The 24,819-nt window shown below is 44.6% G+C and overlaps 1 protein-coding gene across 1 annotated transcript; it reads left to right on the top strand.

The window, feature by feature from the left end:
• The first annotated feature begins 7,889 nt into the window (after nucleotides 1–7,889).
• Nucleotides 7,890–21,350, top strand: LOC115539902 (CD97 antigen-like). Its single transcript, XM_030350779.1, has 18 exons — nucleotides 7,890–7,941; nucleotides 8,307–8,456; nucleotides 10,092–10,220; nucleotides 10,347–10,490; nucleotides 12,820–12,945; nucleotides 13,070–13,213; nucleotides 14,281–14,327; nucleotides 14,528–14,638; nucleotides 14,898–15,054; nucleotides 15,213–15,332; nucleotides 15,492–15,691; nucleotides 15,808–16,008; nucleotides 16,384–16,578; nucleotides 18,062–18,279; nucleotides 19,511–19,669; nucleotides 20,122–20,290; nucleotides 20,393–20,467; nucleotides 20,656–21,350. The coding sequence occupies exons 2-18, from the start codon at nucleotides 8,360–8,362 to the stop codon at nucleotides 20,695–20,697; spliced, it is 2,334 nt and encodes a 777-aa protein (XP_030206639.1). The 5' UTR covers nucleotides 7,890–7,941; nucleotides 8,307–8,359; the 3' UTR covers nucleotides 20,698–21,350.
• Nucleotides 21,351–24,819: the final 3,469 nt, after the last annotated feature.

Consider the following 24,819-nt stretch of genomic DNA (forward strand, 5'->3'; position numbering starts at 1 on the left):
ACCCCAGCCATGGTATTATAATCCATGACATCTACCCCTTTACCCTTAATGGGCCAGAGAAAAACAAGAACAGGCTAAATCAAACAAAGAAGAAAAAAAAAAGAAGAATCGAATCCTTCTTGTATTGGCCCCTGGAACTCTTGTCTTCAGTGAAATCATTTCCCCTTCTTTTCCCTACCCCCCCGCCCACTTGCTACTACTGCTCATTATGCTGTTATTCTATATTTGATCACTGATGTCTGGATGTTGCTTAAAGGGCAATTCCGGTAGTCCGAACACTGAGCCCCCCCTCTGGTCCGCCCAGGACGAAACACGGACCACGGGCGACACCGAAACCCGGACCGCCAGTCCCCCCCCGGGCACCCGGCCCACCCAGAATCTCCCCCGCCCGCCCCACAATGGCCGTCCACGCGGGCACACACAAACCCGGCAACCCGGCAACCCAGCAAACCCAACAGGGCCGCCGGGCCGTCAGGTCCGCGTACGCCCACACAGACAACCACCGCGAAGCAGGTAGGGGCGACCCAAAACGAGCCAAACACCCGAGAAAGGACCAACAGCCCAAATCCCGGTGCCACCCACTCCACCTCAAACAAACCAGAAAGGGGGCCCAATGCTCAAAACACCGGAACCGTCCCCCAATTTGTTGAGTGGATAGGAGAATTGCTTATTTCAGAAATAACTCTTTCACAAAAGTTATCCTCTCCCAATACATGTTTAACATCCAGTCATTGCCTTTGTCTGTTATTTGGAATAAAAAACGAGTTTAACAGTCTTAATGTGGGGGTGTAGAAAAAAAAAAAAAACGTCGGTTATGCCATTTCTGAATCGGCAAAGGAGGCCCTCAAGGCGGGAGAGGGACGGTCTGGACTCAAGTGCCTTGGTCCTTATCAGACAGTGTGAGAGACTTAAAGTCGTTGATGGAGTGCTCTACAGAGTCGCTAAGGATTCCATGAGCAAGCAGAAGAGACACCAGTTTGTCTTGCCCCGGAGCCTGGTGGAGAAGGCCTTGCGTGGTGTGCATGACTTGGCCGGTCATCAGGGGCAGGCAACAATTCACCTCGCGAGACAGCGCTTCTTTTGGCCTGGAATGGAGCGTCAGATTAAAGGCTATGTCAAGTGCTGTCAGAGGTGCATCCTGGCCAAGACACCAGATCCTTCTGCCAGAGCTCCGCTTGAAAGTATCAGGCATCCAATCCTATGGAACTGTTGTGTTTGGATTTCTGGATTGCAGAAGATAGCAAGCAGCACTTAGCGGATGTTCTTGTCCTGACAGATCACTTCACAAAGTTGGCCCACGCCTTTCCCTGCACAAACCAACAGGCGAAGCAGGTTGCTAAAAAGTTATGGGACAATGTTTTCTGTGTGTTTGGGTTTCCAGGGCGCATCCACACAGATCAAGTTGCCAACTTTGAGAGTGAGCTCATGGCAGAGTTGCTTCGGCTATCGGGAGTCGCCAAGTCGCACACTACAGCTTATCACCCCATGGGGAACGGAGGAACTGAGAGATTTAACAGGACTCTGGGGAATATGCTCCGTTCGCTGCCGCTGAGAGAGAAGGCCAAGTGGCCCCAGCAAATCCAGACCCTGACATTTGCATACAATGCGACGGTGCACGAGACAACTTGGTACGCGCCTTTTCACCTCATGTTTGGTCGGGTCCCAAGACTCCCCTACGAGGCTGACTACGGCAGTTATGTGACATCGCTTATGTCCCACCTCCATGAGGCAGCAGGCATCGCTCAAAGACATGCCATCAAGGAGCAAGACAAGCAAGCGAGAGGTTACAATCGAAGGGTCAAGGGGACTTACCTGAACATGGGAGATAGAGTACGGCTCGCCAATAAGGGCGAAAGGGGAAAGAAGAAATTTGCGGATAAGTGGGAACCGACTGTTTATACTGTCATGGACAGCAAACTGCAGACTCATATCTACAAGTTGGGAGATGACAAGGGGAACGCAAAGGTGGTACATCGCAACCTTATCCTGGATATCAGCTTCCTACCTGTGTAGTCTGCTGATGGAGGATTGTCAGGATCGGAGGACAGTCTTGGTGATTCTGAGGACGAGTCCCACATGGAGGATCTCATCGACCCTTTGGATGAGGAGGGTTCGATGGATAGGGCAAGCGCATGGGTTCTGGGTGGGGCGGAGGAAGCTGCCAGCCTCCGGCCCTGTGGCGAAGCTGATGCGGATGAAGATCAGCTATGCAGGTCAGGACACGTGTTGGCAGGGTTGTTGGGAAAGTCAACCGTCTCATCGAAATGATGGCTCAATAGCCGTTTGACATGACTACCTCATTTGGTTAGAGATCAAGGACTCTTTTTGCCCTGTTCTGTTCAAAAGGGGTTGATTTGTTTCTTTTCCACTGTTGTTTCAAGTATTTGTTTTACACTGTGTCTCACTAAGATGGTGTGCTTATGTATGCTTACGAGTATGGTTTGGGACATGGGTAGGCTGGGTGGTTTGGTGTACACGGCACCAGACAATTCTAGGAGGGACTAAGGCCTGTACGCCCTTTGATTTCTCTGAACCTGTTTTCCAGGTAGCTTTTGAGCTTAATGATTAGATCTTAATGTGAGCCCGTGCCAGTAAGCCAGTATTGGTTGTCCCTGTAAGTGTTATGTCCTGGCAGCCGCTCAGGATTTTGGTGTAATTCAGGAGGGGTGAATGTAGCAGGTATATAAGATATATGTATTAAGGCCGATCCATACCTCTTGATCCGGACGAAATTCGTCTGTCGCCCCAAACGTTGCCCCCGGAACTACCCTTCATACCTCCGTCTGGTTTCAGCGTTGTTATGGATGTTACGCAATAAATCCTCTAGAGGGCAGTGACTGTCGTTTCACAAATTAACGGCATAGACAATCGCAAACATGACATCTGTAGAGATGATTTTGCTTTGCGTCATCTGAAATCGGCAAAAAAAAGTGCAAAAGGTGTGCGGTGGCATGTGACACCCCTCACCAACCCGCAGATTATCTCCTCAAAATGTTGTTAAATGACCAGTTACAACTCATTTCCAAAGCAGGGGAACAATAACAATAAACAATAAAATAAAAATGTCAGGTATATAGTATAATATAAGTACAAAACGTCAAATACAATATATATATATAATATACATATCAGATATTATACTACTCTATCTATTTTCGCGAATGTTCTGACTTTTGACTCTATACTGCTGCCCCGATTTCCGGTGGTATTGCTCTGGTTCTCCCGGAGCACTCCGGATTCGTAAGCTCAGAGGCGACGGACCCATTTACGGACGAAACACCTCGAAATGGTCCGTAACCGTATTTACCGTAGGGTGTGAATGGGCCTTTAGGGATGAAAATGTCCCAAAAGTGCATTTTCGGTTTTCGGCCGAAATACTTTTATCACCGAAACAACACGGCCGAAACAGAAATTTGTGATGACGCAAACAAAAAGCGCTGCCAGCACACGCTTGTATGGATAAGCGCCAATATGTCTGCGGTGTGGACGTTTTTCCATGTTTCTGAGAAAGACCCACGTGTAGCGATTTGCAAAAATTGCAATGCCTTGATTTTAATGAAGTTAGTACACAGTCATAGCCATAAAAGCAATGGTACTAGGGTTGTATTATCGAGTATAAACGGTATAAACTTTGAAACTAGGTCAACCACCATCTTCTCCGTCAACTCTCCTCTCACAGTCGGTGACAGCATCTGGCAGGGCGCCAATTCTCGGTTGACATCGTCTTATAACGTTCTATATATAATAGTATAATATAATTTGATATGTAATATCACGGGCAAAAGCTCTGTGCGCCTCCGGATGGCCGTAGCGCGGGGAGCTCTCGTAGGGATTGGGCTTTGTGGGGTTTGTTTACCGGCGTTGCTATGGTTACCGGTAGGGATGGGAATTGATAAGAATTTCACAATTCCGATTCCGATTCTTCTTATCGATCCGATTCCTTATCGATTCTCTTATCGATTCTCATTGGGTGAAAAAATAAGTACAAATGTGTTTGTTTGTATTAAATCTCTTGAATATCTGATCAGAAGAGTGTCAAGTATTAGGAAATTGTATATTTTCAAATCAATTGGTCTAGACAAAAAAATATACGTTTGGCTTTTTAAGCCCAAATGCCATCATTATGTGCCATAAAACTAAAAACACAGACTGAAAATTGTCAAGTAAGAGCTTGTGCCTTTTGGAATGCTAAGTGATCATTTGCATTCAACTTGTAATAAAATTCAACTGACATAAACAAAATGAAGTATTGATTAGACAGAGATTTATTAGATGGGCCTACCTATTAAATCGTTGGAACACGCAAGACCGGAAACCATAGCAACGTCGGTAAACAAACCCCGAGAAGCCCAATCCCTATGAGAGCTCCCCACGCTACGGCCATCCAGAGGCGCACAGAGCTGTTGGCCGTGATATTATATATACAATTATATTATATTATATACTATTATATATAGAGCTCCGGGAGTCGCAAACTGCAACAATCACTTTCTCCTCCATGCTGCAGTTCACCCCGGACTGCACTGCACTGAGTTTGACGGTTGAACACTGATTGGCTGTTACGTTACACATGTCACTCAGTTGTCACGCTGTTGAACGCTGATTGGCTGTCATCACGACAAAAACTTGTCGCCGGTTTTCTCTTGCAAAAAATTCGCCCGATACGCGTCTCTACGTTCACTTTGCATGGGATCTTGTCGCCCCGTCGCGTTTGGTGTGAACGCACAATGCGCTTCTTCCTCGGCGGCGTCGTGTTTGCTGCGTTCTGAACCAAAACAAAAGCAGCGTGTGTTTGACGTCATGACGCATTTGCCGCGACCGGAACCGATAAGCAGAATCGTTAAGCAGGCTTGCTAATGATTCCAAGGAATCGGTTGACTCGGCACCGGTTCTGAACAAGAACCGGTTCTCGATACCCATCCCTAGTTACCGGTCTTGCGTGTTCCAACGCTTTATTAGGTAGCCTATCTATTAGGTTTGTATACATTTTTTTTTATGAAAAAACACATCAACAATAAAACATTGCAAAGACAAACTGCCAAACTTTTAACCTTTTTAACCTAATACTGTATACCTCGGCAACCCTAAATGGTACTAATAATTGTCATCATTTCTTTTGGTGTTTCGGTTTTCTCCTTGGTTTCCTCATTTTCGTTTTTCGGTTTCGGCCAAGAATTTTCATTTCGGTGCATCCCTAATATGTATGCATTCCATCAAAATTCCCTCATGTTTTATTTATTACTTTTATTTTTGGTCTTTTCTGTAAATAGTTCGTTTGGGAGCTTTTGTTATTTTATTTTGAAGTCTCGGTTGTGACGTCATCTTCCTGCGTTGCGCTCGCCATTCCTCACTTGTTGTTTTGATGCTGTGAGGAGACTGACGTGCTGCAGTGTCCTGTGTATTAATGCTGCTGCATTATTTTATCCATTTATTTCATGCAGAAATAAATACGCCACTGTCGCCACAGTTCGGCTAAAGTGACACACCGAGTCCCTGTGTCCTACTCCATACCACAACACACACCGCAGAGCCAGACCGGCTACACTATCATTGCTGTAACACGGGGGAATTGGTTAGCCTAGCGATTGTTGTAATTGCCCTTGGTTCTATGAACATCCTTACTGTACCGACAGCGATATATTGTTGCACTTCTTATGACAAATGTACTTATTGTAAGTCGCTTTGGATAAAAGCGTCTGCTAAATACCCTAAATGTATGACTCTCTTTCATTCTTTTATTCGGATGGCACTTTTATGATTCTGGTCCACGTTCACACTCCATTCCTTCTCCATCGTGCGACGTAGAGGCCATGGGTGTCCAGATACTGCCCGCCTACAAAGACCCCTACCATGGACACCCTCTCACTAAGGGTGAGTTGGGCTGTTTCCTCTCCCATTACAACACCTGGAAGGAGGTCAGAGAGCTGCATGCAGCCCCAGACCTAGTCCTAGGCCCTTTGGCTGCACTTGTCTATTGCCAAGGCTTGGCACAGAAGATTACAAATACTTCTGTGAAGAATTTGTACAACAGCAATAAAGAACGCTTTTCTCTGGCTCTGTGTCTGTCTCTGAGTAAGAATGCGATGAGATGGGTAGCACATAGCACTACTGGAAGACTTCTAACAGTGATATTGTGTGAAAATACTTAATAAGTGATTCAACAGGAAACTCCCCTTTCCATCACAGTAACAACAAAAGCACATGTATAGACAGCGGACTACCTCACCACACACCACGTTAACTACAGCTCAGCAAGGACAGTTACCTCTCAAAGGAGGTCAGGCAGAAAGAGAATCTATAAAACCTCAATAGTGAACTTGAAGAGGGAGAGAGAGACGGAGAGAAAGAGAGAGAGAGTAGAGAGGGAGTGAGAGAGGGGGGGGAAGGAAAGAGGGGCGGGTACGTGAACACTGAGTGAGGTTGGCTGAGAATAAGAGTGTGTGACAGGGAAACTGTTGGAGACGGACCGGGAGGATTAAGCGTTGCACTTTAACACAATATCTCCCTTTTGAAGGAGATTCAAGCTTTCTTTGTACTTGCTCTATGACAGGGCGATAGGTTTTACTGGGTTGTCTGACTACAGATGAACTCAAGACAACAGGCCTATTCTATTCAGCAGCAGACGGAATACAATACGACTACAGTTCATTCACAACTATTTAGACGTTAAAATGACAGGGAAAATCCTCCTTCTTATACTCGGTGAGTCTAGTCATGTGTCATACGTGTGTGTGTGTGTGTGTGTGTGTGTGTGTGTGTGTGTGTGTGTGTGTGTGTGTGTGTGTGTGTGTGTGTTGAGAGCATGAGGGTGAGAGAGAAAGAGGGAGTGAGAGAGACACTCATACACACTTGCACATACACACTTGTGTGTGTATGAGCAAGTGATAGGGGGTAGAGGGTATTTCACTACCTGATTTGAAGCATTCTGCAGAACCAAATACATCACTTTGCTTGATAATGTGCAAGGGAAGTTATCGATTATACATTGAATTATGATGCAATGAGGAAAATCTGAGTTTCAAAAATCTACAGCTCCTAAAATTTTTACAAAATGATTAGGATCCAATATTTAAATGAATCAAATATGACAAATAAATACACAATATACTCTATATAGTTTCTGGTTCACCTCTATGTACTTGGGGTCTGGTTGAGATAAGTACAGTATTGAATTTAAGAACTCACACACAATCGCCATCGAATCTGTCCCCGATCTCCTAGAGAGAGAGAGGGGGTAGAGGTAGAGATTGAGAGAGCTAGAGATTATGAGAGAGCAATGCTGACCGACATGGCCAGACATTAAACCTCTCAGCGAAGCACAAAAAAGTCATGGAGGTGCTGTTTGGTTGTCTGCAAACCCCTGCCCCACTACCAACAAAGAACGAACTGTAGCCCATTGAGTTGTGATCACAGCCAATCTGACTCACAGTTAAATACAGCGTCTGCTGCCCACTCACTCAGTGTATTGTTGAGCGCAACGGTATTATCAGTGAAAGTAGCCAGTGGTATGCATGAGAGGGTTCTAGAATACACTGGGATGGAGAACAAACAGTATTTATAAGTTAAGTAGAAATCTGGAAGACATTGAGTAGGAACACAATCTAGTGACAAACGACACAAAAAAGAAAGAACAGAACCATCCCTCTGCAGGTTGTGTGCTTCCTGCAGAGGGATAAGATCAACGGGGAGATGGGGGAAGTGGTGCATGGATGTTTCTAGACTGTAAATAACATCCTTTTCACGTATTGTAAAATAATGAGACTCCAACTCAAATGTCAGACTGCTGAAGATTGTTTCTGTGGCTTGGGTCATGGCTGCTTGACTTATAGAATAGAAGCAGAACGTTTTGGAAATTAACTTTTTTTATCTCTCTCCCCTCCACAGAGTTACTGTTCGTGCTCAAGGGTTCCTATTCTTTCTGCCGAGTAGTTGATGCCCACGGTAACTATGTCATCCTCCTTTGTTTTTTTTAAATGGATAGCATAAGTGTGCGACTCCCAGCCAAATGGTTCAGGGTTGGCTTGGCCCAGGAAGAAGAGCGAGTGGACCTGTAACCGGATTGTTGCTATTTTCGATCCCCGGCTCCTCCAAGAGTGTCGATATGTGATTGAGCAAGACACCTAACCCTAACAGCTTGCCTTGTGTGGATGACTCCTCCGTCGGTGTGTGAATGTGTTTATGAATGGTAGTAAGTCGCTTTGGAAATAAATGTCTGCTAAATGTTAAATGTGAAAAACGTTAGCAAGATACCTGCCTATTGATTCTGAAAAGTACCTCCCACTTAATGACTCAATATGTGTACACAGTGACACAAGAAGATTGTGAAGAGGACAATATCGATATATGTGGACACCACGCAATGTGCTTCACCAGTCTGATGGGTTTCTGCTGCAAGTTTCTACCTGGGTTAAACCTGTTTATCATCAACCATGATGTCATCGACGACCTGTGTTCAGGTACGTTCCTGTTCCTGTTTGGGTAAATTCTTGTGAGGGCAAATTATGACCATCGCGAGGACCCAGTGCTTACAAGCCCGATTCTCCGGAGGTATGTGTGTGTGTGTATAGAGTGGCGTAGTCCCGTATTTCTATTTCCGGTACATGGGTCCTCAAAATTAATTTCTGATGCATGTATTTCAATGGCGACATGAAAATTATTTTCTTGTCCCGTTTGAATTGTGCCATGAATTTCACATACGTTGTTTGTGGTTCTTCAAGATACTTTTCGTGCAAAGAAAACTACAATTTATCAGGAAGAAGTTTGATAAAGTTAGGTTTTGTGAGAGGCCGCTTTGTGAACTACAAACCTTCACTGCTCTCAACGCGATTGATATATGTAACAACCTGTACTTGGAACTCGGGCACAGAAATGGCAATCTCTCTGCTCCACTTCACAGCTTTTTTCCAAGGGGAGGATAACAGCATCGATAGAGATGAATACCATTATAAGTCGGGGCATGTGGAGAGTTTCAATTATGCCGATGGGGAGAATGTTGGTCTTGTCCACGCCAGTCGCAGGGAGTGGTGAATTGCCGCCTTCAAAACGCTCGGAGGTTCGGAAGCTCTTACGTGTTTTGACGTAAACCTTCCCTTCTTCCGAAATAAGGGCGTTCTGGAAAGCCCCTCAGAAGTTCGTAGGCTATGACATAAAACCAGAAAAACAGATAGTTCGGGAGACTAGACTTGATAACAACTAAGTACGGATGCCCGCAGCCGCAGGGACCTTTGCGCTTCTTTTCTGAATCAGATGAATCAGTAGGGTTAGGGTTAGGGTTAGGGTTAGAGGGTTAGGGTTAGGGTTAGGGTTAGGGTTAGGGTTAGGGTTAACCACTGCTTGCGATGGTTGAACATGAGCGAGAAGTTATCAGTTGATGTTTATAATTGTAAGCTATACTGTATCTCCCATGAATCCTTACTAGTTGTTCATCATTAACTCATTGTCTCATGCTATTGAGTTGACTGTTTAATATTTGGCTCAAAGCCATGAAAGAGGCCTCTATGAATAGTCAAATCTTCTAAGCTTTATGCCTCCTTTCCTTAACCTTTGTGGAAAACGTCATCGGTTCAAAGAGAGATGAAAACGCTTTCTTTCGAATATACGGTCATGCGCATGTGCAGAACCACCTAGGTAGCATAATCTGATAGCTAGCAGAAATTGGCAGAACACCGGCCAATGCCGCAGGCTGATGTGACATGTCGCTCAGGGAAGTTATCACATTTCCGATTTTTTTCATCCCAGAATGCATTACGTTATGCGAGGCAACGTAACGCATTCTTGATCTGAAACATGCCTATTGTGCTTTCTCTACACCTTTTAACTGAACTACTGCACAATAAACGGTCAAACTCTTGACATGAAAAATTATAATTTAAATCCACAAACAACATATGTGTAATCCGGGGCATAACAAGACTGGGACCAGTAAATAATTACGTTCTCTGCATTGTAGCCCATTCATATTTTATGATCCAATAGGTCCCATGGGGGTCTACCAGAAGGGGCGGGACTTCGGCAATCTATACTGCCATCTTGTGTGGGCCAATAACATTCCTCTATGTCCTCGTGTGTGGTCCCTCCCCATGGTGTGACAGACGCCAATAAGTGCTTCAGGGACAACAGCTGCGGTTCCAATGCCTACTGCCCTAACCCCATTGAAAGCTACACCTGTACCTGTCACACAAGGTATACGAAGCAGAATACTACAAGTCGCACCTGCATTGGTGAGACATTTGTTTGTGTGGAAATTGTTTCTGTTTTTTCTGTCACAACTGTAAAAAGGTTTCTCAACCATATCCAGTATAATGAGTCTTCCTCCACTGTGTTTCAACCTCTCAACTTCCCACCAGACATTGACGAATGTGAGGATGGTGCAATGCCAAATGAAAGGGTTTGTGGCATTAATGGCACTTGTGGAAATACCAACAAGAGCTTCCGGTTTGAGTGTCCAACCGGCTTCACTAACTATGGCAACGAAAGGACTCCATGTTCGGGTAATGCACCTACACCATTTTGTGAAAAGTAGCAGTATGAACATTTATCAATAGCAACCTCTTCTGTCTTGAGTTGTAGTTCTAGCTATCAATTGCAACAGCTATTGTTTTTCTGAGATCTTCCCACAGTGGTAGGGAGAAAGTGGAACGACCTAAAGTGATGTATAGTGGAAAACTTCCTGGATGGATTGAGTCGTTTTTTGTTCTTGAGGAATTTTCTAGTTCAGAAATATTTCATGGAGTAAATAGCTGCCGTAGAAAATGTTGCAATTGCCTACATTGACTGGGGGCTGAGAGCTTTGCTGGTATCTTGTCTCGTGCAACAAAATTTAAGGCCAAAGTATACTACCCCTACTGCCTAATCCGTAATCCGACTCCGTAACTACGTAGACCCCTCAAGCATTCGAAGTTCTCCGTCGGCATGTCGGATACGCAATGCAATTCGCCACCTGATCGATCTTATATGTTGACTCCAAACCATGTAAATAGTGTTGTAATCTTATTTGGAGTTTTATTGGTCCATTACGCGCAAAGTAAACTATGTACAAAGTAAATAAGGTGCAAAGTCAAACTGGGAAAAGAGAGTCCGGAAATGATTTTGTTAGATGACCAATCAAAGCCCTCGCCGTCTCCGTTGCGTAGACGGATAGTTAAAAAATATTGGATGCGCACGTAAGTTACGGTGAGGGTCTCCGACAGGCTCTCCGGCTACGGAGAGGGCTCTTTGTGTCTACGTACAGCACTTTACAGAGGACTGTAAACCGGCCTTTAGAGTCGCTATAGACATTGTTGTAATAATGTCTGCATAATACACTGTTCATGGAGTGTGTGTTTTGACCAATAGCTCAGGGCCCAGTTTCCTGATAACGATGGATCCAGGCTCGTACGAACATTCTCACGGATAATCTATCGAACGTTCGTAAATTTCTGTGCGTTTCCCAAAACTCCTCTTAAGGTTATGCTCCCATTTCGTGCGTAAATAGAGACGTACGTTATCAACGTTCTTACCGTCACTGCCCTCATACTTTCATGCGTCCTTTACGTTGGAATTTTATAAAAACTAAATAAATAAACACTATATAAGGAATAGTGAGTGAGTGAATAGGGAACGATTTCGACGTCTTCGTCTTTGCGTTTTTTTCCGTTACTTTTTCTGGTTTATTTTTTCTCACGTCGCGCCCCCCCCTGAGGAACTCTGGCGCCCCCCAGGGGAGGCGCGCCTCACAGTTTGAAAACCACTGACATAATGACATACACTGACAGAGCATCTTAGAAAGGCTGCCTCTAAAGAAAACACCGGATATCTGTCCTGGTGCACTCAAAATGATTTTTTTTATTCAATATCAGAGTGTGTTTTAGGCCAAATTTGTGCCCAGATCAAAAAGGGGGGGGGGGGGGGGGGGGCGCCTGCTATGTGTCTGCATACCCCCCAGAAAGTAGGCAGTTGCGCCCCTGTAATGCAGTATAGGAGTCTATCAAATCATTCTACCCTATCAAAAAGTGCTACCTTATGTGTTGGGTAGCGAATTTAATCTGTAGACCACATGCCTCTATCAAACAATCCCGCTACAGAATCACGTTATTTCACACCACTACTCACCCCATGTACACTGTATGAATATGGGGTGCATATTTTGATACTGTATGATAACGTCTTTATTGGAAATTTCAGGGGTACCGAATGTGTATTTTACACCAATACTCAATAGCGTCGTCATACGCATGCGCAGAACCACCTAGGTAGCAGAATTTGATAGGTAGCAGAAATTGGCAGAACACCGGTCAATAGGCTTGGTTTCGATGAGGCATGCGGCTTCGTTTCCCATGCGTCAGAAATACCTGTGATAACTTCAGATGCGACGAGTCACCTGGCTTTCAAAACTCGCGGCAGTTTCAGGAAAACAACTTCCGGGCATTTTTCTGGGCATTTGCTATTGAATAAGTGCAGACATAAGACACTGCCCTGGCTGGTTGGAATTACCACGTGGAACTTTCCACGTGAGAAATTATATAACACTTATCAAAGAGGCCTGCCCTCTCCCAAACTATGCTTGTTAAGAAAATTAGAAGTGCACCTGTGTCCGACTTGACGTTGTGGGAACTTGACGAGTTTCTGACTAGTTCTGGCGGATGTTCTCAAGTCTCGTGCATGCATGCGTGCAAATGCAGACGATCTGAAACTCGCCTAATGCCGCAGGCTGATGTGACATGTCGCATAGGGAAGTTATCACAATTCCGATGTTTTTATCCCAGAATGCATATGTTATGCGAGACAACGCAATGCATGCTTGATCTGAAACATCCATATTGTGTTCCCATGGTCTGACAGACACCAATGAGTGCTCCAGGGACAACATCTGCGGTTCCAATGCCTACTGCAACAACACCATCGGAAGCTACACCTGTACCTGTCACTCAGGGTATACGAAGCAGAATGCTACAAGCACCTGCATTGGTGAGACATTTGTTTGTGTGGAAGTTGTTTCTGTTTTTTCTGTCACAGCTGTAACTGTTTCTCAGCCATATCCAGTATAATGAGTCTTCCTCCACTGTGTTTCAACCCCTCAACTTCCCACCAGACATTGACGAATGTGAGGATGGTGCAAAGGCAAATGAAGGTGTTTGTGGCATTAATGGCACTTGTAGAAATACCAACGGGAGCTTCTGGTGTGAGTGTCCAACCGGCTTCACTAACTATGGCAACGAAAGGACTCCATGTTTGGGTAATGCACCTACACCATTTTGTGAAAAGTAGCAGTATGAACATTTATCAATACTCTTCTGTCCTGAGTTGTAGTTCTAGCTATCAATTGTTGCCTGTGATTATCCAACAGTGGGAGGGAGAAAGTGGACCAGACTAAAGTGATTTATAGTGGAAAACTTCCTGGATGGATTGAGTCGTTTTGTTCTTGAGGAATTTTCTAGTTCAGAAATAATTCATGGAGTAAATTGCTGCAGTAGAAAACGTTGCAATTGCCTACATTGACTTGGGGCTGAGAGCTTTGCTGGTATTACTCGTGCAACAACATTTAAGGCCAAAGTATACTACTCCGACTCAAGTCGAGTCAAGTCAAGTCATAGCTTTGGTCAAGCAAGTCACAAGTCAAGTCATAGAAATATAATAAGCTGGAAGACAACCGTCTTAAAGTGCTGGACTTTTATTTGCAACAATATGTCGCAAAATGTATGACTTTTATGACAAATACTCCTTCAAAGAGGCCCCACTCTTTCATGTGAGGCCTTTCATGTGCCACAAATGAAGCTTCACTACACAGAAGCTACCACCCAGTCAAATGTAGAAAGCCAAGTTACACAAACACCGCAAAAGTAGTTCACTACACGTGAAGCTACTCTAAATTAATTTAAACTACATGTTTAAATTACCAAATTCATTAGAGTTTTTGCCAGTATGTATGTTCTTCTTTCCTGAATCACTGAATGGCAGCTGATCAGGGATATACATAAGACAGTTTTTTGAAGTGAAAGTTTAAGGAGGTGTTTGTTCCGTCTCTTAGTCCCAGAACTTCCATCTGCTCACTGGTATCTCCCTGGTTATTAGCGCACACACACACACACACACACACACACACACACACACACACACACACACACACACACACACACACACACACACAGACACACACACACACACAACCCACACACACACACACACACACACACACAACCCACACACAACCCACACCACGGACACACACAGCTCTTGAATCTTGCGGTTGACTTCACTCTCACATGATCACAGGCATTTAGACATGTGTGTTTTCTGTTCTAGAGCTGAAATGTGACCAGTTCGAGGGGCCCGTTGCAGCGTCAACGCAGGTGATGGTGACGTGCTTGCTTTATGAGGGTGCTCTGCTCATAATGCATTAATGTATGCTAACTGAAGTGGCATGGGTGCAGTGCATGTTTTGCCTTGCTAATATCCAAGTGCTGCATCACTATGTCATTACTTTGTTGGCATAGTATTTTAGAAGTATCTTTAAAGCCTGCTCTCTCTGGGCATCTCTCGTTTTCCCCAGCTTTATGGAGGTCTGGCAGAAATCTTGTCCCAAATGAAGCGTAGCTGTTTAGCGCTGGCCCGACCGGACCAGTATGGGAACAAGACCACTGGACCCACGGTGCTCCTCAATGTAAGAACTACAGAGAGGCAGTGCATGGGCACGCACTTACAGACACACACACTTCGCTCACACAAACACTCTCATGCACCGGCATACATACACACACACACAAACACACACACGCAGCATATGGGCTCACACACACATGCACATACACAAAAGAATGTATACACACACACCCGAAAACACACATACACATGCACACCCACACACAGCGGTGCTGCTCTCCTGAATCCCGTGTCTCCTCTGTCCTGCTGCGACATGGCAGAGCCTCTTCGACCTGACAGCGGACGTCCTGTCCAGCAACCATACGGGCGACAGTGTGGCGGCCGTGAGCAGCCTGCTCAGCGCAGTGGAGGACTCCATCAAACTCATCGGCCCCCAACTCACTGAGGACCAAACCAGCTTGAACACAAGCCAGACAGGTGACTGCACGAACACAGACACCACAATTATGTCCTATTCATTATCACTTACAACCCCTAATCCTCTTCCCCTTCAATGAGAGACACTTCACGAAGAACTCCATCAATGTGATGCGAAGAGCCCTGCCACTGCGTAAGTCCTATTTGTTTGTGTGTAGAGACGACGATCACGGTGTGGAAGAAGACAACTCCCCCGAGCGGGCCGGTGCACCTGACCAACACCGACGCCAGCCTGGAAACTTACTGGAGCACGGCCATCGGGAGCGGAACCTACCCTGGTAGAAAAAAACAACTCGGCAAACACTCTGTTCTCTGTTCTCTCCTCCCCTCTTCCCCTCCTCTCCCTTCCTCTCTCCTCTGTTCAGTCTCTCATCTCACCCACAAGCCTCCACTCCTGCTGTGACTTGAGTTCATATCTCTTCTCCCTGCGTCCGCAGGTTTCGCGCTCGCTGCTCTGGTGAGTTATAAGAACCTGGAGACCATGCTGAACCATTCCTTTGAGCAGATAACCTTACCCGAAAAGAACGACAGGAAGCCCAGCTACCAGCTCTTCTCCAAGGTGGTGTCGGCGTTGGTCTCCAACCCTGACACACAGCACCTAGACAAGCCTGTCATTCTCACCCTACGACACCTGAAGGTAGGCACCAACATCTCCTCAAATGCATGGACTTATTTTAAAGCTGGTTTTTAAAAGATCTGAGGCAAAAGAAGTGCGTGTGTGCGTGTGTGTGTGTGTGTGTGTGCCATCGTCAGGAGCTGAATGAGTCCGCTGAGGTGAGCTACACCTGTGCCTACTGGAAGGCTGTGGGAGGCGGGCTGCAGGGGAAGGAGGAGGAGGGCGGGGCCTGGTCCACCCGCGGCTGCACCCAGGTCTCCTCCAACGCCTCCCACACCGTCTGCAGCTGCACCCATCTCAGCAGCTTCGCCGTTCTCATGGCCCTCTACCCCGTCAACGTGAGGAACCCGGGACCGACCAATCACAATCACACAAACACACTCACGCACACCCACAACGATTGAATCTAGTCTAATCTAATCTAATCTAATCTAGTATACTCTTGTCTAGTTTAATCTAACAGTATCTAGTCTTGTCTATGGTCTATTCTAGTTTTGTCTAATTTAATCAAATCTTGTTTACTTTAGTCTAGTTTAATCTAATATAATGTAGTCTATGTTCTATTTTCTAGTCTAGTTTTGTCTAATCCAATCCAATCTAGGGTTATCTAATTTGAGCAAACTCTTTGTGGATCCAATCTGATGCAATCTCATTTTATTAGATCTAGACTAATCTAATCTGGTCTAATGGGCTCTGATCTCTTCCCCTCTCAGCACACCTTTGGCCTCATGCTGCTGACCAAGCTGTGCCTGGTCGTCTCCCTGCTATGTCTGGTCCTGTGCATCCTCACCTTCATGTTCTGCCGCTCCATCAAGGGCACCCGCAACACCATCAACCTCCACCTCTGCATCTGCCTCTTCCTGGCCGACCTCGTCTTCCTCGCAGGCATCTCCAAGACCCAACCCCAGGTTTGCACCTTTAATGGGAAAATGAAATGACAGACAGATCGTCATTCACTGTCCTCCACCAGGAAGTTCCTTTTGAGGTCAAAGGGCCGCGTGTTTCAACCCAGTACATATACAGGACATAACCACCCACACTTAGAGACTGAGTACATACTGTAGTGGCCAAAATGTATTTATTTAGTCTGTTTTGTTTATTGGTTTATTTTGATAGGTTGCTCACGCTGTTTTTGGTTCATGTCACTTCCGTTTGATTGAAAGATGGGTGGGGTTTAATCTATATACCTGGGCACTTGGATGGAGGGAGATGTGGACAGAGGGGCTTAATGGCGCTCCTGATATATTCTGTTTACCGCCGTTGTCGTCAGCGTTGTAAACATCTTCGTGCATTATATTTGATTTATTTGATTTAATGACCATCAACAAGTTTCCATCCATTAGTTAATCCCTCTTTTCTGTAAACTGCAATGGTCTCCTTACAGGTCTCCCAAAAAAAACCTCTAAGAAAACTACAGCTTGTTCAGAATGCTGCTGCTAGAGTTCTAACAAACACCAGAAAATTTGAACATATTACACCAATTCTTAAATCGCTACATTGGCTTCCTGTAGGTCAGATAATTGATTTTAAAATCTTGTTGCTAACTTATGAATCCCTACATGGTTAAGGGCCAAAATATTTAGCTGATATGCTGCCATTACATATGCCATATACCACTCAGATCTTCTGAGACCAATCTGTTAATTATCCCCAGAGTAAACACGAAACATGGGAAAGAACGATTTAGTTACTTTGCAACAAATAGCTGGAATAAACTCCCAGAGGATTTATAACTTGTCCCAACTCTGAAGACTTTATGTTTTCTTTAGCTTTCTGCTAAATCTTAAATACATTGCATTTTCTTAAATGCTTTTTTAACTTTTAACTTCAATTTTTACCAGAGAGATACATGATCTGATACCAGAGAGACTGTTGAAAGAATAAGGGTTTAAGACCCAAGTTCTGTCTGGGTTAGAGTCCTAGAATCCGGGTTGGAGCCTCAGAATCTGGGTTGGAGTCCCAGAGAAAGGACCAAGTTCCTTTAGGTCGGGTTGGAGTCCCAGAGAAAGGACCAAGTTCCTTTGTCGGGTTGGAGTCCCGACGTGGGTACCAGAGATACTTTTGATCTGATCTTAAATACATTGCACTTTCTAAAATGCTTTTTTATCTTTGCCTTTATTTTATCTATTTTACTAGTTTTTTCTTTTACTTATTTTATTGTATGACACGTTTTCTATTTGAAGCACTATGAGTCTGCCTCGAGTATGAAAAGGGCTAGATAAATAAATTTGCCTTGCCTTGCCTGAAGTAAACTTTCTCCCTATACTCACCTCTCGACTTTGATTTGTTTTGAACGACGCATGACTGCACGGAGTGGCCTTTATTGGAAAGCTGTTGCTACAGCCACTGTATAGGTTTAGACTCTCCTCTGACCCGTTGCTTTCACCCCAGGTTGGATGTCGGTTGGTGGCAGGCCTGCTCCACCTCTTCTTCCTGGGGGCGTTCAGCTGGATGCTGCTGGAGGGCGTGCACCTGTACCGCATGTTGGTCCTGGTGTTCAACACCACCATCCGACCGCGCTACCTATACACCGTGGGCTACGGGACGCCCCTCGTCATCGTCATCATCTCGGTCATCAGCAGACCCACGGGATACGGCACTGACCAATAGTACGTAAGGGCGGCTGTGGTTGTATTTGTGGTGTGTGTGTGTGTGCGTGTGTTTGCGATTGTCCGTGTGTGTGTCTTTGTGCTTGTTTATCTGTGTGTGTTTGTATGTATGTTCCTGCATGTGTGCGTGTGTGTGTGTGTGTGTATGGGTTTATCTGTTTATGTGTGAGTGTGTGTGTGTTTATCTTTGTGTGTGTGTGTTTGTCTATGTGTATGTGTGTGTATGTACTAAGGAAATCAAATCCAATTTGTTAAATTTATTGAGCATTTTAGAAGAAAAAAAACACTCAATCAGTATGCCGAATCGAAACGAGTTGAAACAAAACCATAATTTTTGACAAGATTATGAATGAACAGTATTGCATACTTAAGGCCCAAACTGAAATTAGATTAAAGTAAATTTAAGGCACAAAGTACTGGTGGGCTTGGATAACAACTTGAACTCCACTTGCAGCGCCTGGGCCTGCCTCGCATTACGCATGATGCGCATTTAACAGAACATCAACAAAAATATATTATGTCTACGACGGAAACACAGCATGTCTAAAACATTTCCAGTTAACATAACACATCAGCCCACCTACTGCATCACTCATTCTTGTTAAAAAAATGAGCATATCTACGTGCTCGGGGGATAGGCGGGTGCGGAGGCGATTTACAATCAAGCCCACCGTGGAAAAGACTCTCTCCACTGGAACGGAGGTTGCCGGTATAGCCAAGTATTCCAGGTATTAAATGGCATATGTTTAATGAACAATATGTAATTAGTAAAGCTAATGAATGTATTTAATTAACTTTATACCCACGTAATTTCGAATAATCGAATACTCAAATAACCGTGCCCATCCCTAGTATGTACGTGTGTGTGTGTGTGTGTGTGTGTGTGTGTGTGTGTGTGTGTGTGTGTGTGTGTGTGTGTGTGTGTGTGTGTGTGTGTGCGCACCACTGACAGTATGTGACCATCTAAGCAAGACAAATAAGGGGAGCTCCGTGCTTTCCGTCTGAGTAAGTGACTGTTCCCAGGGACTGTTCTATCTTTGTAAACATGCCCGTGCATGTGCCAGTGTGTGATATCCTGCTCCTTAGGAAAGTCCTGGTATGTGTGTCATGGTATGTGTGTGGGCGTGTGTGTGTGTGTGTGTGTGTGTGTGTGTGTGTGTGTGTGTGTGTGTGTGTGTGTGTGTGTGTGTGTGTGTGTGTGTGTGTGCGCGCGTGCGTGTCCCTCCCATAGCTGCTGGCTGACGACAGAGCAGGGCCTCATCTGGAGCTTCTTCGGGCCGGTGTGTGTCGTCATTGGCCTCAACGTGGTCTTCTTCAGCATCACCATCTGGAAGCTGGCCCAGAAGTTCTCCAGCATCAATGTTGACCTCACCCACCTGCACAAAATACGGTCAGCATCCACATGGACTCATTTATCTGATGTACATACTGTCATAAATACAACCCTCTGCCAGATGCACTGACTAATGGCATTAGACTGAGGGAGGGAGGGACAGAGAGAGATAAAAAGGCGATTCAGTCTGGATGGGGTCTCTCTATTTCCATCACACCGCCTCCTTCTCTCCCTCCCTTTCAACAGACAATGAACCATTTACAAAGATCCGAGTCCAAACCACACCTCTTGCTCTTATTAGTCCTTGAAGATTCATCACAATTCTATTTTATCACTGGTTTGATCGTCTATCTGGGGTGATGTCCTTCTTCTCTACCTATCTTATCTCTCACTCCCCTTACAATGTATTTGTTCTCTCTCTCTCTCTCTCTCTCTCTCTCTCTCTCTCTCTCTCTCTCTCTCTCTCTCTCTCTCTCTCTCTCTCTCTCTCTCTCTCTCTCTCTCTCTAGAACCTTTACAGTCGGGGCTATAGCTCAGCTGTGTGTGCTGGGCCTGATGTGGCTCTCTGGGGTCTTCCTCTTTAAGGAGGGGGACTTGGCGGCCGCATACATATTCACCATCCTGAACGGCCTACAGGGGGCACTGATCTTCCTCCTGAACTGTCTGCTGTCAAAGCAGGTAGGACAAGGTGTTTGTGTGTCGGGGCGGGGGGGGGGTATTGATACTTGATATTTTTTGTGTCAATGGCATCTGTTGATGGTGTTCTGCTTCCCCCTACAGGTGAGAGAAGAGTATGCCAAATTATTGTCCCGCGTCCGTCCACAAACCAGTAAAATCCGATACAGTAAGCCGCAGGTCAGAATGAGTTCACTACTGAGTCCATGGGCTGTTCGGTATCAATCCCGGTTCAGCCCTGCAACCGCTTCTTCGATCACCCTCTCTTTACTAGACTGTGTCTCTCAGGACTGGCAAAAGAAAGTTACAATTTGAGTGTGTCTAAAAATAATAACCCTCTCTTTCTCTGTGTTATGAACCCCCCCTAGGCGTCCCGGAGCGGTCCAACCACAAGCGAATCAAACTTATGAAGAATCCTCTTACACACGGCTCCTCCCCCTGCTCTGTCTGGGGTTGGATTTTTGAAAATGTAGGATCTTCGTCACGTCATTTTGTTGTCATTACTTTGGTGAACAAACTACATAAGTAGGGCTGCTACATAGTCTGGCTATTGCCAGACCAAGCTCAATTGTAGATTGCACGTTGGTCTGAGGAAGCTGCTGTCATTTTCTTCAGCACAAGAGGCGTGATCAACGTGCTTAGTTCAAGTGGCTCTGTGCTTGATTGGCTGCTTGCCGTCGCTACCCTGTTGTCATTGTGTTATACCAGCCAATCGCGCGCCAAGGGGAAAAGCCAGCATGGTGATTGGCTCCCGCAAAAACGTATCGGATGCAGAAAGAAATGTATTGCTCTTCTCCAGACCAATGCAATTGATCCAAGACACCTGATCTCAATTCCAATCAGGCTCATCGACACTTGTATAAGATGGCTGCCTAGGCAATCTCACACTCTCTCATCCTACCAAGACAGAAGGGATTTTGGTTCTTTATATGGGTCTGATATACTATACTACTCACACTTACACATACACTACAGACACTACTGATGATACTGATCTACATGGTTTATCTTTATCTCTTTATAGAGGTTATTGTTTCTAAATAAATATGCTTAATTTAAACTTCTCTGTGGTCTCCCCTTTTTTGTCATGAATTATAAGCTAGTTCAATGCAAAGTGGGGGCTCGTCAAACTAGTAAAGTTGGTTTTGACATTGTTAGAAGTGATGACAATGGGACTGTGGGGATACACACAGTAATGGCCTCTGCTGTTGGGTAAGGAGAGTGCATCAGTCCTTCGTTAATTGCAACATTGGTTTGCATTTGGTTTGGCCTTGTTTTTGAGTTCTGTTCCCTTGGTAGGTTTAGTCAGCGGGTTCTGTTTAGGGAATCCGTTTTGTTCTCAACATTAGCGTGGTGGTGAAAGTGGGCAGAGCTCTAACCAGAGTTCAGGAACACCTCAGTGGCTCCGGGGGGTCGCTGGTTGGTCCAGTGGCTTTTCCTACCCTCTGATTTTGGTGTATAATAACCACTCGCAAGTAACCACTTGAAGACTAGTGTGGAGCTAGTTAGTTTGTGGTTGAGATAGGTGGGGGATTGAACTCTTTTTTTTTTTTTTGGGCCATTTTGGAAGTTAAACCAGGCACCATTGACTGTCCTCTCACTGTAAATAAAAAAATGGCGTCTTTGGTAGAGGAATTTATTGAGGCTCCATCAGAGGAGGAATTGGATAGATGTACCAAGGAAAAGTTGTTAAAGCTGGCAGAATACTTTAATGTTGAAGTGACTGATAAACGCTTGAAAGAAAAGTAGAATGGTGGAAGAAAGAATTCTGTTGGAAGAGCTCAGTAAGCCCACTGTCTGTTTCTGTTGATATACAAGCAAGTTTAAAATTTCAACAACACAAAGAGCTCTTATTGTTAAAATTTGACAAAGAGAGCAGTATTCAGGTTAAACAACTGGAACTGAAACAATATAAAGTATAGGTAACGGAAGGAAAATTGTCAGCTGGCGGTCAGTTTCATGTCTCCAATCTAAAGCTTATTCCTAAATTCAGAGAAAGATCCAGGCCTCTTCTTTTCCCTGTTCGAGTGGGTGGCACTCTCAAACCTGGTCTGCCGAGGCGTGCAAAGTGCTGTTGCAATGTGTACTCACAGGTAAGGCACTGGAGGCATATGCTTCTTTGACTGTGTCGGAGTGTAAATATTATGAAAGCGTAAAGAATGCAGTGGGAAGACCAGACTCATACTGACTTTGTGCGGCAGATGGTTAAGTTCAATCGATAGTGAACGGCCTCGGAAGTAGAGACTTTTCAGGAATTGTGTGAGTTGATAGCTCACTTAAGTCCCCAAGCTGCTGCAGTGTTGGCCGATGAGTATGTTCTCACACATAAAAAAAGGGAACTTGGATATTGTCAGGCCTACATTTTCTGAACGTACAGGTAAACATTTTGAGGCACATGGTGAGTCCACTTTCCCCGGACCTGAATACGGTGGTTGGCGGAAGAGGGATTCTAGTAAGAATTGTAATTACTGCCAGAGACCAGGGCACTGGAAAAATGATTGTCCTAGACACCATGTATTGTGAAGAGGTTTGTACGATTGAAGAGTTGGTTGGTTTGTATGGTTGAAGAGTTGGTTGGTTTGTATGGTTGAAGAGTTGGTTGGTTTGTATGGTTGAAGAGTTGGTTGGTTTGTATGGAAAAGAGTTGGTTGGTTGGTATGGAAAAGAGTTGGTATGCATGGTGATGGGGTTGGTTAGTTTAGTGATAGGGTTGGTTGGTTTGGTGATGAGTTTTAACTAGGTGTTTTGATTTAAAATATTTATATTTTAAAATCTACAAGCACATTGGTAACCACAAGCTACTATTGCTTGCTAAGAGACTTTGATGATGTAGGTGTTGTTCTTGCAGGCATTTAGTCAGGATATTCGCCATATAAAAAGCTCTGAGGATATAATGGCTGACGCTTCGTCTTGCGCGTCTTACTTCAGTTTTACTGTACACGCTTATATATGTTACCTCTATCTGTCTGTCCTAGTTGTTTGTCCTGATCTCTCCTAAATGCTTCTAGGTACCAAGTTGCTGAGGGGTTGAGATGAGGAACATTAGGGATTGGTATAGGGCATGTACACAACTAAATAGATGGCCAGTACATATTCTGAAGTTTGTATTTTTTAGTAAAATGTTTTTTTTTAGCGGAGTACCTGTTTGGTCTCCGCTCTTATGGGGGGAGGTGTGATGAACTTGCTCTAGATTGTTGTGCAGGGGATTTTGGAGGCGTGTCTCAAGTGTGGCACCAGGAGCTGCAACGTACCTGATCTCCATTCCAATCAGGCTCATCAACACTTATATGAGATGGCTGCCTAGACCAACTCACACTCTCTCATCCTACCCAGACAGCAGGGCTTTTGGTTCTTTAGATGGGTCTGATATACTACACATCACTCCAGACACTCCAGATACTCCGGACAATACTGATGTACATGGTTTATCTTTATTGTTTCTAAATAAATATACTTCAGTTAAACTTGTTTGGTCTCCCCTTTTTTTTCATGAATTACAAGCTAGTTCATGACAGTAGTTAATTAATATCGAACGGTGTTGTTCGGAGTAAAATAAACATACGCCTCAAACTGTCTTCACACGTTGCTAATACTATTGCACTTTTATTATTTTATAAAATTGAGAACTATGAAAACCAGCATTTATTTGAATGTAGCTATGCAATCTCTATTGTATTTTTCTACTTGTGGCTGTTAGGCCTATCATGTGAATATTTGTTTGATTTACTTTGCTATTGAGTTAAAAAGAAAATATTTTCACCTTTTGCACACATTGACTTCCATGGAATTGAGTTTTATGATGTTTGACCGATCAAATGTGTTTGAGAGGCCTTCACATCAGCCTTGTATTATAATTAGTGCTGTTGAGCAATTAATCGCAATTTTTTTTCTATTCTAACTATCCCTTGATTTCGTGCTGCTAGTCTTTTAGTGAGATCAGAGAGTTTTGAGAAGGACAGTAAGAAGAGAGACCCGTAGTGAATTCAACCCGGTCCACTTGACATCGGGTAGGTGCATGACAGTGGTAGGCCTACCGTAAAACTTCAATAGCCCGGGCTTTTATTTGTTTCAATCACTGAACTTTCGAACAAAACTCTTGCTCAGCAAAGATAGGAAATACTATAACATTTATTATTTAAACCAGTATGAATATTCCTACTGTACGTAGGCCTATACACATTACCAGTCGGGAGAATTCCCAGTGGGCCGTTAACGTTTCGGGGCTGTCGGGCTGATATATTGGGCTGATATATCGGGATAACAATATTGCATTTATAAAAGTACCTTGCAGCGCTGTCCGGGCAGCCTGAGCTCGGCGCCCGCAACCTCTCACTCAGAGTGACACACAAACACACACTTTTAAGGAGTTTTTCATCGCGCTCCGTATCCTTGCTTGCCCCATCAAGTTTGTGCGGCATGCTTGTTTTGTTTCCAGGGTGTAGCTAGATCCGGTATGGTGTTGTAGTTTTTCTAACGTGACTAGTTATTGCTAGATAGCAGGTGAAAAAACGACGTTTGCCAAACCAATATAG

Source organism: Gadus morhua, chromosome 3, assembly GCF_902167405.1.
Source record: "Gadus morhua chromosome 3, gadMor3.0, whole genome shotgun sequence".
In the NCBI taxonomy this organism is placed as follows: Eukaryota; Metazoa; Chordata; class Actinopteri; order Gadiformes; family Gadidae; genus Gadus; species Gadus morhua.

What these genes read in the sequence shown, in the direction of transcription:
- LOC115539902 (XM_030350779.1), top strand. Translation starts at nt 8,360, where the DNA reads ATGTGCTTCACCAGTCTGATGGGTTTCTGCTGCAAGTTTCTACCTGGG. An exon ending in TCACCCTACGACACCTGAAG is followed by an intron (nt 15,692 to 15,807) that starts GTAGGCACCAAC and finishes TGCCATCGTCAG; the next exon opens with GAGCTGAATGAGTCCGCTGA. An exon ending in ACTGTCTGCTGTCAAAGCAG is followed by an intron (nt 20,291 to 20,392) that starts GTAGGACAAGGT and finishes TTCCCCCTACAG; the next exon opens with GTGAGAGAAGAGTATGCCAA.